The following is a 17,837-nucleotide window of genomic DNA, read 5'->3' as shown; positions in this document are numbered from 1 at the left end:
ACTTTTTATCGATCTACAATAATTTCAAGGACAAAGTCTCTGTAAACCTTAAACACTCTGTGTCTGCGGCGAGAATAAACTGACTCATGAGATGGGTCGATAAATTTTAGGGTTATAAGTGTTAAATTTAGGAGGATTCTCCACCGTTGAGATATATGAAATTTTGAGTGTACACGTGTAACGTTAGGACTTAGCAGGTCATTGTTACTAAAGTTAATTTTCTTTTAGTAATTTTATAATTAATTAACAGAGAAGTGGACACGACAAGGTCAAACCGAGTCCACGCGGGTCAACGTCAATTCCAAGTACCAAACACCAAGCTGGACAAATGTTAGACCAAACAACAAAGTTGGTCAAAACTTGAGTACCAAAAACAAAATAAACTTTTTTTTGATTATACTCATCACTTGATTTTTCAGTGTAGTTATTTGCTGCGACATCTATTATCACCATTGAAGTATTGATCATATTGTAATCTTAACCAATTAGAAAATGGATTAAGTCAACAGGTATGCCGGTTTGGAGTGAAGGAATGTTGAAAGGATTACATCCATTATCACCTTTTTGTCCCTGCTGTCCAGGATTAATTATTGTTTTTCTTTCATGCTTTATCATGTTCTTTGATGCCATATTTAGGAAGTTATTGCTATTTGTTTTAGACTTTGCACGATAACTAAAACCGTGATTAATCCATGTTTGTATTTTAATTTATGATAAAACGACTCATTCAGCGAAAATAGTTCTAAAGTAAAACAGGTATTTGCATATCTCTATTATGAACACATTTTTCTTATAAAATTGTTGAGTTAAGATTCTTTAGTTATGATGGAGCTTATCCACATTATTGCAAAATGAATGTTCCCAGGAAGGAAGATACACATTATCATTGGTGTTGATATTCGTGGGTTATAGTATAATTTGGGTTTGATGTTACCAGTGAGAAAGTAATTTATTTTTGACGCATACGACAGCAATCACCAGTCCAACCGATATGGTATATGGGTGGCTTTTCCACCCTATAGGAGCCTGCCTAAATAATACAAGAGTACTTCGTCATATTTTTGCCACATATGACATGAATTAGGGTCTAAATAAAACCTCCATGTAGGTTTTTTAAGACTTACTATTCAGGGAATGAATATCTTTGTATAAGAAACATTTTCGGGTTATTTGGTTTTTGGTACTTGCATTTTGTCCAATTTTAGTGTTTGGTCTAACATTTGTCCAACTTAGGATTTGGTACCTGGACTTCACGTTGACCTCTGTTGACCAAGTTAAGTCCAATTTTAATTTAAGAAAATTCAATAATTGTTTCGTTATTTATTTAAACCGTTGATCCTAGGTAGGCGGACGACTGCAGATATCTCATTTTAATTTATATCATCTTCCTTCCCCAAACATTTTCTTCCTTCCCATACACGAACAAACAAACTAAAATCAAACAAAAAATCTTGTTCATCTTTACCGGTGCCATAGGTTCTGGTGGGTCTTCTCCGATCGAAGTGCTTATGCAGGTGCTCAAGATATGAATATTACAGGAGAAGAATTAGGATGTTTGTTGAATTAAAACACGATGGAGAGAGAGGGGGAAAGAAGCATGGGTGTTTAAAATGGAATCAGAAGGTTTAGGTTGCAATTGAAACTTAAATTGGAAGATATGAATTGAATCAAGTGGGTGACGATGTGAAGATGAATTGTTTGCTCGAATGATTCTTTGTATTGATGCGACAAAATTAATCGGAAATGTGGTTTATTTTGACTTTGGACGATAAAGAATGGGGACGTGCCTAATCTCGTGAGAGAAATTGATCTTAAAGAGCAATATAGAATTATGGAGTATCGAGCCATTTCGATCTTTTTGCTCCCACATATATCCATTGTTGTTGGAATTCAAATGGAAGGTTCGATCTGAGGTTAATTTTACATGCGAATTCGATGGGTCTCCTCCTAATTATTACCTTGAGGAGGAGGAGGAGTTTTCAAAGTTGGTGTTGCTTAAGAAAGGGATAAGATTGTCTTATATGATCCGAAAGAAATTACCACTGAAAGAATGTATGATATATCACCACGACAAAAAGGCAGCTCATGTCAATATATTGATTCGCTCTCTTTTGTTCAGTAATCAATTATCTTGAACTTGGGTAGCTTTCAAGTTTAGGTAAGGTGTGGTCTGGTTGGGATCGAGGTTTAGCAATTATCATTCATAAGGACTGGATTTGTTTGTTGTTGATGATATATGGAACTGAATCACGAAAGGAAAAACACGGAAGGAAATGAAACAAGTGATAGGAGAAAAAATCAAATTGATTTGTGCCAACAATAAATCTTGCGCAAATGCTGTTTGACAAAATTCCTAAGTCATAGTTATAAAACTAATTTTATTTATTTTATAAAAATAAATTAAATTCAGGTCAATGACGGTCAAGTAAGTCAACATCAATTTCAAGTACCAACCACTAAGTTGGACAAATGTTAGACCAAACACTAATATTGTGCAAAATGTAAGTACCAAAAGATAAATAACTCAAACATTTTCCCAGTCATTTTACATGCATTAGGATTAGCTATTGGTAATTATCGTTATGTTTCTGTTACTTTTTTTGGTTGTATTGATTTGTTAAAATATTGACAAATTTGCTCATTTAGACTTACCACTCACTTTTTTTTAATTGATAAAGCAGGTATTAAACCTGAAGATACAAGATGACACAAACACAAAGTAAATACATGACCGACTGCAACTAACTTTCACACAAAATCATATGATGAATATTCAGTAACAGAAACCAAATTCACATATACCAGGATCTAGTAACATTAGTAACGCCCGAGTAGTAGTAGGACTTAGCCTAATGTAGGAATTACTGTTTATTCCAGTTTTTCATGACCCAGTTAATGGCTAGTACACCCGTGAAAAACATTTACTCGCTAGTCCAAAAACATGTTTTTGGACTAGGTTGTTTACTCGCTAATCCAAAAACTTTGTGAAGATTATAAAGTGTGTTTTCTAAATGCCTAAAACACCCTTCCAGATCTAATTAGTATGAACACATGTAAATGTTACTGGTAGTATGTTACTACATACTAGTAGTATCAATATGGTGATATTAAATATTAATATGTACTGTATTAGTAGTAACAAAAATATGTTACTAGTAAATTAAGTAACTACTTTACTATACTAGTAGTAATATATGTACTAGTTTACTAGTATACTAATAGTAATATGCAGTACTAATATTAATACGTAGTATACGAGTAGTAACTAGTAACTAGTTTACTAGTATACTAGTAGTAATATGTAGTACTAATATTAATATGTAGTATACTAGTTTAACATAACAATATTAATATGTAGTATCAGTACATAACTTAACAGTATTGATATGTAGTACAATACATATTTATACTACATATTAATATGTAGTATCAATACATAATATTTATTCATATGTAGTACATAACATATTGATACTACATATTGATATGTAGTGTCAATATTTAAATACTACATATTGATATGTAGTATCAATATATAAGATAACAATATTTATTTATATGTAGTACATAAATATTGATACTACATATTGATATGTAGTATCAATACATAACATAACAGTATTTATATGTAATAACATATGTTAATGTTATTAGTAACATATGTAGTAACATATACTACTAGTATGTAATAACATACTAGTATACTAGTAGTAACTAGTAACAAATGTAGTATGTAGTATTATATGTTAAGGTTAGTAGAGTAATTTGACAAAATTAATCGGAAATGTGGTTTATTTTGACTTTGGACGATAAAGAATGGGGACGTGCCTAATCTCGTGCGAGAAATTGATCTTAAAGAGTATAGAATTGTGGAGTATCGAGCCATTTCGATCTTTGTGCTCCAACATATATCCATTGTTGTTGGAATTCAAATGGCAGGTTCGATCTGAGGTTAATTTTACATGCGAGTTCGATGGGTCTCCTCCTAATTATTACCTTGAGGAGGAGGAGGAGTTTTCAAAGTTGGTGTTGCTTATGAAAGGGATAAGATTGTCTTATATGATCCGAAAGAAATTACCACTGAAAGAATGTATGATATATCACCACGACAAAAAGGCAGCTCATGTCAATATATTGATTCGCTCTCTTTTGTTCAGTAATCAATTATCTTGAACTTGGGTAGCTTTCAAGTTTAGGTAAGGTGTGGTCTGGTTGGAATCGAGGTTTAGCAATTATCATTCATAAGGACTGGATTTGTTTGTTGTTGATGATATATGGAACTGAATCACGAAAGGAAAAGCACGGAAGGAAATGAAACAAGTGATAGGAGAAAAAATCAAATTGATCTATGCCAACAATAAATCTTGCGCAAATGCTGTTTGACAAAATGCCTAAGTCATAGTTATAAAACTAATTTTATTTATTTTATAAAAATAAATTAAATTCAGGTCAATGACGGTCAAGTAAGTCAACGTCAATTTCAAGTACCAACCACTAAGTTGGACAAATGTTAGACCAAACACTAATATTGGGAAAAATGTAAGTACCAAAAGCTAAATAACTCAAACATTTTCCCAGTCATTTTACATGCATTAGGATTAGCTATTGGTAATTATCGTTATGTTTCTGTTACTTTTTTTGGTTGTATTGATTTGTTAAAATATTGACAAATTTGCTCATTTAGACTTACCACTCACTTTTTTTTAATTGATAAAGCAGGTATTAAACCTGAAGATACTAGATGACACAAACACAAAGTAAATACATGACCGACTGCAACTAACTTTCACACAGAGTCATATGACACCAAATTCACGTATACCAGGATCTAGTAACATTAGTAACGCCCGATTAAACACGGAAGAAACGAGTAGTAGTAGGACTTAGCTTAATGTAGGAATTACTGTTTATTCCAGTTTTTCATGACCCAGTTAATGGCTAGTACACCCGTGAAAAACATTTACTCGCTAGTCCAAAAACATGTTTTTGGACTAGGTTGTTTACTCGCTAATCCAAAAACTTTGTGAAGATTATAAAGTGTGTTTTCTAAATTCCTAAAACACCCTTCCAGATCTAATTAGTATGAACACATGTAAATGTTACTAGTAGTATGTTACTACATACTAATACTAGTAGTATCAATATGGTGATATTAAATATTAATATGTACTGTATTAGTAGTAACAAAAATATGTTACTAGTAAATTAAGTAACTACTTTACTATACTAGTAGTAATATATGTACTAGTTTACTAATATACTAGTAGTAATATGCAGTACTAATATTAATATGTAGTATACGAGTAGTAACTAGTAACTAGTTTACTAGTATACTAGTAGTAATATGTAGTACTAATATTAATATGTAGTATACTAGTTTAACATAACAATATTAATATGTAGTATCAGTACATAACTTAACAGTATTGATATTTAGTACAATACATATTTATACTACATATTAATATGTAGTATCAATACATAACATTTATTCATATGTAGTACATAACATATTGATACTACATATTGATATGTAGTGTCAATATTTAAATACTACATATTGATATGTAGTATCAATATATAAGATAACAATATTTATTTATGTATTACATAAATATTCATACTACATATTGATATGTAGTATCAATACATAACATAACAGTATTTATATGTAATAACATATGTTAATGTTATTAGTAACATATGTAGTAACATATACTACTAGTATGTAATAACATACTAGTATACTAGTAGTAACTAGTAACAAATGTAGTATGTAGTAATATATGTAGTATTATATGTTAAGGTTAGTAGAGTAATTTTACTCTTTTCAAAAATTTTTGGACTAGCGAGTAAATATGTTTTCCCGCTGGACTAGCCATTAATCCGGGTCGGGTTTAGTGGACTAAACAGCGTTCCCTATCCTAATCAAAGAGTGACCCGAACATAAATTACCCGTTACAAAGAAATACAAGATCCATGAGTGAAAAAAACCCAAGCAGACTTAAAAACCCTTGAAAAAAGACTAACAGCTAAAACAAAACATGATCTAATTAATCTTAGATCAAAGAGAAACCCAAATAGAGAAATATGAGGATATCTATAGTTAGGGGGGAAAATCCGATCTAAAAGAAGACGCCGAATTTATTATTGACGATACGATTTTCTTGTATATCCGAATTGTACTTGCTAGTATGCTTTGGTTTCTTATCTTCAACAGATCCCAACCCATAGTTGCAGTACAACCCAAATCCTATACAAGCTATTCCACAATGGCAATACAACACCAAATAAACCATAAAAAACCGAAATAAAAACACCACATAAAGAACCGACTATACAAACAAAGAAAATAAAGAAGTTTTTGATCGTTGCAGTTACATGGATGCTCATATATGCTCCAAAAGATACGATCTGAGCAGGAGGCGACCGACGAGTCAAAAAAAATCGCTGACCTGCTGGCCACTCACATGTCAAGTAATATTTTTTTCATAACCTGACCTACTGGCAGGTTTACCACTATTTCGCCTATTTATGAAATTTATTGGATCACTCTTAATCATGATAAACCTTAGAAAAAAGAAAGCATATGAACATAAACATTTTTTTCTCATTATGTACACTTATCTTTGTTAGACCAAGAATTTTTTCTGTTTTCTTTATGTCCATCGTCCCCCGAATTATATATATTTATTTTTGTTTGATTATGAAATTCCTTTACCCTCAATGTTCATGGGGAATGAAATACTGACCTCCCAAACACTAATTTTATATAGGTACCTTTTTCATTTTGAAGTGATAAACCGCAGTCGACAGCACCATATTTGTTGTGCTGGTTAGTAAAGTGAAATGCAACACCATATTTTCACTAATTTTATGTAGGTACCTTACCTTCAATTAAGTGAATGTAATTTTAACAAGATATATAACTTCAAAAAATACGAACTATCGACTATTCATAAAACGCGGTCAAGATATACATGGGATGATTAAAACGATAACGAACATTTTTTGTCGTTATCCATGACATTCGTAAGATTATCTTCAATTACTCCCAAATACGACGCCTTCAACTAATGAGGTGTGCTTATTCGATTTCTCAAAAAATTATACCTCAAATCCGCCCTTAAATGAAGTCGTGTGTCATGATGTTTTATTTTTACGTCCGTTAAATATAATATATTTACGTCAATGATTTACATACTGGAAAAAAATCAAAATGAAAAGTTATCTCCCCAGGTCCCAGAATGGCGTTTAAAATTTTGGTATTCATGAAAAGATCAGATTATTGATATTTGATCATTATCACAATATCCTAAACTTTTTAAGGGGAATATGACGCTAATTGGATTCCATCATAATTTCCCCCCAAAATAAAGCCACTAAATTATCTAATCACAACGAAAATATAGATCACATAGACTTTAAATAGAGTGTTGGTGGGATGACATAGTTACAAAAATATAAAAGAAACGCGTTGTGAAATAGGTTGGAGATACCATTTTTGCGTATCATGCAATGGAAATGACATGAAGTATTACTGGAATGGAATCAGCAGAGCATATGGATAACAAACATAAGACGACAGTATCAGCAACTGAGAAAAAACTTTTGGGAGGGAATAAGCACATCTACTGCTCATCTGATGAAGATACAACATAATGGTGTGCCGCAACTATCAGATGATACAAACCTTTTGGGAAGGAGTATAAAAATAATTTCAAGCCACAACAAAGCAATTTAGATCGCCTTAGTTTAAATAAGGATTCTATTCAACTAATGAGGTGTACGCTTAATCAAACGAAGATTTCAATAGAAAAAACCTCAACAATCACTTATTACTGACAACAATCAAACTCCTGGGTTGTTACGGCACTGGTCATATGCTAGTCAAATACTACAAAAAACCAATCTAATAAACAACGTAATAAATAGAAACGCTGAAATCGTTGTAAATTGTACCATGTGGTAACACATAAGATTAAAATTTAACTATGTCATTGTATTGAGGTGATCCATATATATCTAAACTTCGTATCAAATCAAATATAAGTACAATATCATAAGGGAAAAAAATATAACCAAACCATAACCTCCGCAATCGGCTACTACTAAAAAAATACTTCATTTGGATATTCAAAATTTCAAAATCCAAAATTAGAAAATTAACATTGGAAACTTAAAGAAAAACAAATACACAATAAAATAGTATAAAGACGATCCATAAAAACCTTGAAACCTGACAATTTCATGAGATTTAAATTTATTATAGAAAAATATATATTTTTTACATAGAAAAGGAGATACATTAATAAGAATTTAAACTTAAAATTTTAATTTACATTGGTGGAATATTTCATGAGACTTCGTCTACGTAGGAGGGGTAGGGAAGTGGCTTACCGGAAAAAAGAAGAAACGGTTTGTGACTTTTATTGCACACGTGTCAAAGAAGGGAGGGGGTGGAGTCTTCATGTACTGAGCCGTCAAGACAAAAACTGTGAACTAATGGCCCCTGCTAAACTCCTGCGGGGTTGGCCCACAGGGGACCACAAATCCAATATATTTGGGAATAGCGGTTTTTTGTGCGGTTCGCGCTGAAAGGAATTTTCCTTCAGGTTCCCAAGTTTAGTTATTATTCCATAGAAGTCCTCCAACGTTTTTATATCTGGTCTGGGCGCCCCTGTTTAGACGCGAATTTCTTTTTTCAACCGCCGAGATTGTCCTTGGTTAAAAGTGACACCTAGGGCTGTTCATGGTCGGTTTTTAGCCAAACCAAAACCGAAACCAATATTATTGGTTTCTAAAAATCTAAACCAAACCAATCCATTAACCATTGGTTCGGTTTCCAAATGGTTCCAGTTGGTTTCGGTTTTTCCCAGTGGTTTTTGGTTAACCAATAATTGTGTCAAACCAAAAAAAAAATACACAAATTTACAGATAAAAAAATCGTAGTTGCCGATAGTATTGGTTTACACAAATATACAGACAAAAAAAAATCAAGAATAGTTAAAGCTTACTCTAATTCTAGAGATCAAAAGAAGATATATAATATATCTTAATTTAGTTATTGACAAATAAAAAAGAAGAAAGACGGGAAGAAAAAAGTCGAGTAGCAGCAGCTGTAGTTGGGGGTGGAGAAGGGAGGCGGATGAGAGAAGGAGAAAGAGAAAGAGGGAGAGTATCATAATGAAATATTAGATTTAGGGTTTCTATTTATCCTCTAAATCAATGGGTAGAATCTAATACTTTTAAATCGACGGTAGAAACTAAGTTTAAAAATTAATCGGTTCCCCAATGGTTTTTGGTTCGGTTTTCAGGTCAAACCAAAACCAAACCAGTAATGTCGGTTTTTCAACTTTTTTTACCAAACCAATCCAAATCTAAATGGTTTGGTTCGGTTTCTTGCTTATTGGTCTGTTTCGGTCGGTTTCCAACGGTTAACCGACACCATGTTCAGCCCTAGTGACACCTGCGTTTGTTAGCCTCTCCTTGCTGTTAAGGGGTTAGATCAGATAGATATTATATACAGTATATACCAAATTCGAAGAAAGAAAGAAAGAGAGAAAGGGCAAAACGATGGCGGGTCTGCGTAGTTCGAAGAGATTGAGCGCTAGTTCTTCATCTGTGAAAGAGAAAGAGAGAGAGGGTAAAACGATGGCGGATCTGAGTAGTTTGAAGAGATTGAGGACTAGTTCTTCATCCAACTCCGAAAAATCGTAAACTCACTATCTATCTGATTGATCTGGGCTGGGGTTTTGAAATACCTAATTGATTTATAAATTGCGAGTTTTCTGGAGGATATTCCCACTTCATTTTCTTTTTTTGTTACAATTGTTGAATCTAGGGTTGCCATTGTTAGTTTCTGGGTTTTATTCACAATTCATATTTACCAAATGCTTGATTTAACTTATACCATTACTTTACAATGTTTGTTGTTATGTTTGCTTATCTTGTGCAATCCATCTTAAACACTTCCAATCTAATTAACGCATAACATGACAGTTGCCAGCGTTCATCCTGGCCAGGATTACTATTCTAGATTGCCAAATATTTGTTCTATGTGCTCATGTGATGTCCTTGTAATTCTTACAAGAATGATTCCTCTAAGAGGTTGTGTTAAGTAGGTTAGAGTTTGGTGCATTTTCTTCTTCCTTACCTTTTCCAGACAGTTGTGTTAAGTAGGTTACAGTTTGGTGCATTTTCTTATTCCTTACCTTTTCCATCACATGGACAGTTGAACTCGTGTACGTAGTAATATATAAGAATGTTCCCTTATGAAGGTTTGCTTGTTTACTATCACAGTCATGCTCATTTACCTTTTGTGTAGTATGTTTATGCTTTACAGTCAACTTAGTCACTACCAGTTGGTCATCATTTTAGACTTCTGAATGAATTTCTGTTGGAATTTTGTTTTCAAGTATTGAATCGAATGTCCTGGGCAAAGCTTGTTTTATGAACATATGGCAAGTAGGGGTTGTGATTTCCGAAGAAAAACTTAAACTTGGACATGGTTAACTTGTTATTGACACATCTCTTTATTGCAAACTCAATTGGATGCTTTTGATTTGCTTAAACTTTTGACTGATTTTGGTTTTAATCTTGGCAATTCCAGGCCTAAAGCTAAACCCAGAAAGGGATGTAAGTCCACATCTGAAGATGGTCAAGATAGCGTAAGGCTGTATGCAACTGATGCCATAAGTTTCTATAACAGCGATACAGTGAGTTTTCTTCTGAATCTTTATTGCTTTTCTTGAAATCAAACACCATTTTGGTTGGATTCCCTGTATCTTTCTTATTTGTGCTGTTGCCTTTGAGTCAAATTCGTAGCGTCCAAAATATAAGCTGGTGGAGCCTGGTAACATTTCAAATGTGGATCTTCCGACATGCTCTCTTCACCATATCGACTTCACAGCTAAGAGGACTGGTGTTGGTAATGCTCCAGAGGAGATGTTTTTTGCTGAACTGACAACTACTGAAAAAGGTCGTCATGTCAAGTTTTGCAATTGTATGGGGCCAAAGAACTCAATTTCAGGTTTGTATTTAACATGTAGATGTGGTTTTGTTCGTCTCTTACTGCTACAGTCGTTAGGTGCATTGTTTTGCCTGCTAATTGATTTGTTTGACAATCGAGGAACACTAAATTTTGATTCATGACTACTTGTATTGCCTACTTGGTGAATTCGTCTTGCAGGAGATAAAAACAATGGCTGCTGTTATTGCAAGTCTTACAATGTTCAGCATCCTATGGGTGGAGGATTCATGGCTGGCGGTTCTGGATTGTTCACGGATGAGAATGACTATAATATCGTCTGACTGTGAACTTTTTATATGAACATAAATGTTAGTTTTGTGTATTCAAACTTAATTTAGAGTAGGCCTATGTTTGACGCATGCATAGTTTTGCCTTTTGATATTTGTGCCTCTGAATGAAAATCTGGCCTCTGTGTTGAGGGCGTTGTACTGGTTGTGTCAGACATATTTCAAAGTTTGCGAGCAACATAAGGATGACATAATATATCTTGATCATTACTACACCCCTATGTCGTCCAATGTTATCTTACATCATGTATCTTTTGGTTGCTTTATTCCTTTATGCTGTGAGGAAAGGAATGGCTTTTTCTTTCTTGTGACATCTAAATCGACTAGACCATTATAACATTCTGGTTTCTTCTGCTTTCTCCTGGTGTCTCATGAGCTAGTTGGTTCTGCCCTGTTGGATGTTTCATCTCCTTGTCGTTCGTGGGTTTCCATGAATTTTGTAAGGTGCTAAACAGTATTTACGTTGTACCATGAGTCAATCTGATCATATTTACTATGTAACCTAGATGTCCGATCCACGTTGTGCCATAGCCATTGTGTGTCAATCTTGATCATCCATTCTGTAAGTGAGTCAATCTGATCATAGTTACGATGTACCTAGATGTCCGATCCTCAAGTTCAGTGCCATAGCCATTGTGTGAGTCAATCTGAACATCCATTGTGTAAGTGTGTCGAACTGATCATAGTTACTATGTAACCTAGATGTCTGATCCTCAGGGGTTTTTTCTTCCTGGAAGTTAGACATGAACTCATAGTTACTATGTAACCTAGATGTCCGATCCTTCGGGGTTTTTTCTTCCTGGAAGTTAGACATGAACGACATAAAAACTCGATAACATCCCTCATTCCAGAATACAACTAGCACTGGTGAAGCTTACCACATCAACAACCTAAAAACACTGGTGGAGTTTACCACATCAACAACCTAAAAACTTGATAACATCCCTCAGTCCAGAATAAAATTAGCACTGGTTAAGCTTACCTCATTTTTATTGGCTGGTGAGCGTGACCGCATTTTTATCGGCTCGGAAGAACCATTCGTGTTTGTTGAATGAAATTCGGTGGTATATGGTGCATTGATGGGGATACTTGTGCTGCAGGTTCGGTGGATGTTGTTAGAGCATTGCTCGGTCGAACTCGCAAGCGTTTCTATCTCAATCTTGTTTGTCAAGTTTAGTTGATCAAAACTATATACCTGATTTCTAGTGTACTTATAGCTATGCCTTGGATTAGGATAGAAGTTTGTAGTTGAGCATTAGACTTCACGGCGTTCACCAATCGAAGTAGAAGATCTGGAGGAACTTCGACGACAAAAGGTATGTGGAGACTATAACTTATCTACCACTCATAAGTTTATTCAATTCAATCTTTTAATGAGACCAAGTCGTATATCTATATAGACATTTAAAATTTTGGGTCGAGTTTATCTCATTTATATAATTCTCAAAATGCAAGTTTAAAGCTTAGAATGCTTCATCATCTACTTGTCAACTTTAGCGTAATCTATTCATTTGTCGGAAACTAAATATTAAGTCAAGATGATCATGTGAAAATATTTGTGTGAGACAATCATTTGACGTTAACTCATGTTGTTTCATATTGATCATATAATCATTTGAAAATTACTTGAGGCTAGTGGTATGTGTAAGATTACCATTGCTGTCTTCTTAGGATGTTTCTAATTGATTAATGAGAGTTTTAGAACTGTTACCAATGTCTGGATACAACACATTATGTATGCGGACTTTGAAGTGCTAGTTTGGGTCTGAATCTCTTGTTTGCGAACATGTTTATATATTTGTGTCCGAAAATGTAGTTTGCGAACGGAAAAAACTAGGCAAGGTCTGGAACGGTAGTTGGCGAACTCGGTAAGTATGATAACTTGTTCACATGCTTTGTATGAAACTATTATCTATACTCATGTTCTCAGGTTTGTTTGCGAACTAAAGTCCCTGGATTTTTAATGTGTTAAGGTATGCGAACTTGTTTGCAAACCATGAAATTATGATCATGGGTTGGTTCTTGTATATGTACTTTGTACACTTACAAAACAAGCCAATTATGCTTCGTGAAAAAACGGGGTCTAACAACCACACCCGATATTTTGATTAGCAATCTGTATGGACTAACTCCAATATAGTTTCAAGAGAATCAACTAGACAGTTAGACTCAATCTAAATAACGATATATCAAAGAGTTAATATCTCTATCTCTTAATTTAATCCGCAATCATTAAATAGGAATTTGTGATCCCGATTGAATATAAGAGATGAAAACTTGAATGGTACCAAAGACCAATGTTCAAGGATCAATCAATTTCAATCAACAACCAAAATTTGGATTTCACAATTGATCGATACAACGCACAACCTGTGATATTTTAGTTATATAACAAAATATAATGCGAAAAAGAAATAACACAGATACCATAAGTTTTGTTAACGAGGAAACTGTAAATGCAGAAAAACTCCGGGACCTAGTCCAGATTGAACACACACTGTATTAAGCCGCTACAAACATTATCCTACTACAAACTAACTTAGGTCGAACTGTAGTTGAACCCAATCAACTTACCACTTACTCAAGTTACAATTGCGCTTCTTACGTCTCTGTTCCCAGCAGGATACCACACACTTGATTCCCTTAGATGATCTCACCCAGAACTAAGAGTTGTTACGACCCAAACTCGAAGACTTTAATAAGAAAATATGTATCACATAGAACAGTCTACGATAATGGATAAATATGTCTCCCACAGAAATACCTACGAGTTTTATTCTGTCTTTTGATAAATCAAGGTGAACAGGAACCAATCGATAACCCGGACTTATCCCGAAAAATAGCCTAGAGTTATCAATCACCTCAAAATAATCCTAATCGATTGACGAAATAGGATATTGCGGAGTCACAAACGATGAGACGAAGATGTTTGTGACTTCTTTTATATCTTGCCTATCAGAGATATTAATCTCAAGCCAATTATACAATTGTACTCGTACGATAGATACAACAAGATCATATCACTCAACTACAATGAAAGTAGTTCGGTCTGGATTCACAATCCCAATGAAGTCTTTAAGTCGTTAACCTACAGGGTCTCAAGAGAAACCTAAGGTTAAAGGAGAATCGACTCTAGATAACACAACTAGTATCACATAGGAGGTGTGGGGATTAGGTTTCCCAGTTCTTAGAGTTCTCCTTTATATATATTTCAAATTAGGGTTTGCAATCAATGTTAGCTTAGTAACAAAGCATTCAATATTCACCATTAATTGAAAACATGATTAGATTCAAGCTAATATCCGTTAGATCGAACTTATATTGTCATACACAAATGAAATGTATTTCATTTAGGTTTGGGAAACCGTATCAAAACATGTACACTTACTTGGTTCAACAGTAGTTAACCAAATGATTAGCCATATTGAGTACTTTCATATCAACTGTATTCATCTTTACAACAACTAGTTCAAATGACTCCAAATGAACTATTTATAGAGTTGTTCAATTGCTTAATTATATCTTATAGATGTATACAAGACACAATTGAAACAAAATCGGTTTGATTCACTTGAATTAATTTGTGAATATTATAGCCACGGTTTGCAAAGATTGCATTCCTTATTAGTTAAATGTTTAAGTTTATGAATTGACCGATTTGATAAAGTAACCAGCTTAAGTATGCGTACGGATATGCGTACTTAAGCAACCAGATTTGATTTGGTTTGGTTTCCAAAATCAGCAGAAATTCTCGGACGAAAACTTCCGCCAGTATGCATACGGGCTTACTTAAGGTGATTGGATATGAGTTTGTCAATTTCCAAACTAAGAAGAAATTCACGGACGTGAACTTCCGCCATTATGCGTACCTTCAACCATTTTGCACACACACAATATGTATACACTTGGTTCCCGGTTTATGGACTTATACACTAATGTGAGAACATACAATGCTTATATCCAAAGATTCTTACATAATATAAACTCTCATTTTAATCATTGAAACTTTCTTATAGGATGTTATATAGTTGTTATTCACAAACTATTTTTCATCAAAGCGATTTTCAAGATATTGAAATATCAACATGACTTTCTTCACGAGTAAAAATGAACTTGGCTAAAGCGAAAGCTTACTAACAAATATTTCGAGAAATAGATAGACGAGATAAACTCGGCTCGAAATAGCAAATGTGTATAATCGAAATCTATATGATTATACGACTTTTATCTCAAGAGTAGGAGATAAAATAGATAGACTTTTGAGTGATAGATAAGTTCAAGTCTCCACATACCTTTTAGTTGATGAAGTTCCACCAGTTTCTTGAGTAGTTCTCCGTCTTCATATGATGAACGCCATGGAGTCTGGAGCTCAATTACACTTAACTATCCTAGTCCGAGACTTAGCTATAGTAGACTAGAAATCAAGACATATGGTTTTGACAACTAGAATTGACAAACAATCTTGAGATAGCAACACTTGCGAGTTCGATCGAGTAATGATCTAACACTTCAAATGGTTCATATATATTTTTTGAGACAGTAAACACTTGAACAACTCTCTTGTAACAAATTCAGATACATTTCATTATCTACCATCATTGATTGATTATCAGATTGAGTCTAGAAGTGTTAGATGAATATAACTAAGCTAAAAGTGTTTATATGTATAAATTTGGTTAATTGTTGCTGAGCCAACTTGTTATACACGTTCAGGTAAGGTTCATCCATATATGAATATAAGTATATTTCTTTTGTGTGTATATCAAGATAAAACATCTAACATTGGAGATTGATTGCTTATTTCTAAGCAAACTTAGCTTGAATCTTAAGTCAGGTGTTCATCTAACGGTGGACATTAATTTCTTTGTTAAAAATCTATCTTATCTTTGATTGTAAGCAACCCTGATTTGAAAGACTATATAAGGAGAATTTATAGCATCTAGGAAATCTAATACCGACATGTTCGTGTGTCCTAGTTGCAAACTAGAGTCAACTCTCTCTTAACCTAGGTTTCCAATTCTTTTGAAAACCATTATTAGGGTTAACGACTTAAAGAATTCGCTTGGGATTCATGAAGCCAGGTCTAACTATTTTCTTTGTAGTTGCGTATCCTAATCTTACTTTTTATATCGTATTGAGTTTAATCTTCTCTAAGATTTTTATATCCAATAGGTAAGATATAAAAAGTAACCACAACTGTTTTTTCCTCTAAGACTCTTATGATCTGCAATAACTTCTTCTGTTAATCAGTTAGGTTATTATGAGGCGACTAATATTCCAGACTGCTCTTCAGGATTATAAGACCGGACTATTACTTGCATTTCTTGTTCACCTTGATGTTTATATTAAGACGGAAACAACAAATATAATAGACTTATCTGCGAAAGACATTTTTTTTATAAATCTTCGACTTTGGGTCGTAGGAACTTCTAGGATGTAAAGGACATCATCTAGGGGAATTAGTACGCAGGGTCTTGCGAGATTCAAGAGGCGTAAGGAACGCAAATGTACCTTAATCGGTGTGATACTTGGTTAGGGATAAACTACATTCCAGTTCGAAGTTAAGTTGTAGTAGGCTAGATTCTGTAGCGGATTGAGACAGTGTGGTGTTCAAATATGGACTAGGTCTTGGGTTTTTCAGCATTTGCGGTTTCCTCGTTAACAAAATTTCTGGTATCCGTGTTATTTCTTTTCCGCACTATATTTTCTTTATATAATTGAAATATCACAGGTTGTTCATTATTCAATCACAATTGATAAATCCGACCTTGTTTGTTATACAAAACCTTATTGACACTTGGACATTGGTCTTTGGTACCATCCGAGTTATTCTCATAACAATCAGGTTCACAGATTCCTATCTGTTTGATTTACTGATTTTGTTGAGAAAGAGATAAAGCTTTTTAATATCTTTCTTGATTGAGTTTCATTAAGTTGATACTATCAGAATTATATTGGAGTTTAGTCCATACAGATTTCCGAACGAAAAAGTTGGGTATGGTTGTGGTACCCCCTTGTTTTCAATTGGTATCAGAACAGGAAAACACGCTACTACATCATAAGTCTGTGTTTGTAGCAATCTGACTGTATAGACAAAAGTGTTATTTCTATAAACGTACCGCTAGTCTTCGATGGATCGAATTATTTATGGTGGAAAATTGATATGCATGCCTTTCTGCAAACTCGTGATTTTCAATCATGGGTTCGTGTTGTAAATGACGACAATCCTCCAACAGTTATAGTAGACGACGTAGTGAATCCGAGATTAATGGTGTTAAAAAAAACTCAGAAGGGTTAAACGCTATTATCCACGCCACAACCCCATATCTTCACCACCATGTGACTACATGCACTAAGTCTAAAGATGCTTGGGATATCTTAGCAACCATATTTGAAGGGAATACCTCTGAGAAAGAATCTAGGCTTCAAAACCTAAATTATGATTCGAAAAACTTTCGTATGGCTGATGAATATTCTTTTGATGAGTTTAATCACAAAGTGTCTGAAATTGGTAATGC

General features: G+C 33.8%; 1 protein-coding gene across 1 annotated transcript; it reads left to right on the top strand.

Annotated features, from left to right (window-relative positions):
* Positions 1 to 9,528: 9,528 nt before the first annotated feature.
* Positions 9,529 to 11,534, top strand: LOC113345290. The gene is made up of 4 exons (XM_026589073.1): positions 9,529 to 9,716; positions 10,613 to 10,718; positions 10,828 to 11,032; positions 11,192 to 11,534. The coding sequence occupies exons 1-4, from the start codon at positions 9,577 to 9,579 to the stop codon at positions 11,311 to 11,313; spliced, it is 573 nt and encodes a 190-aa protein (XP_026444858.1). The 5' UTR covers positions 9,529 to 9,576; the 3' UTR covers positions 11,314 to 11,534.
* The last annotated feature ends 6,303 nt before the right edge of the window (positions 11,535 to 17,837 follow it).

Source organism: Papaver somniferum, unplaced genomic scaffold, assembly GCF_003573695.1.
Source record: "Papaver somniferum cultivar HN1 unplaced genomic scaffold, ASM357369v1 unplaced-scaffold_81, whole genome shotgun sequence".
NCBI classification, from domain to species: Eukaryota; Viridiplantae; Streptophyta; class Magnoliopsida; order Ranunculales; family Papaveraceae; genus Papaver; species Papaver somniferum.
The sequence above is the reverse complement of the archived record's forward strand: the minus strand, read 5'-3'. Positions and strand labels throughout refer to the sequence as shown.

What these genes read in the sequence shown, in the direction of transcription:
- LOC113345290 (XM_026589073.1), top strand. Translation starts at nt 9,577, where the DNA reads ATGGCGGGTCTGCGTAGTTCGAAGAGATTGAGCGCTAGTTCTTCATCT. An exon ending in TCATCCAACTCCGAAAAATC is followed by an intron (nt 9,717 to 10,612) that starts GTAAACTCACTA and finishes TGGCAATTCCAG; the next exon opens with GCCTAAAGCTAAACCCAGAA. An exon ending in GCCAAAGAACTCAATTTCAG is followed by an intron (nt 11,033 to 11,191) that starts GTTTGTATTTAA and finishes TTCGTCTTGCAG; the next exon opens with GAGATAAAAACAATGGCTGC.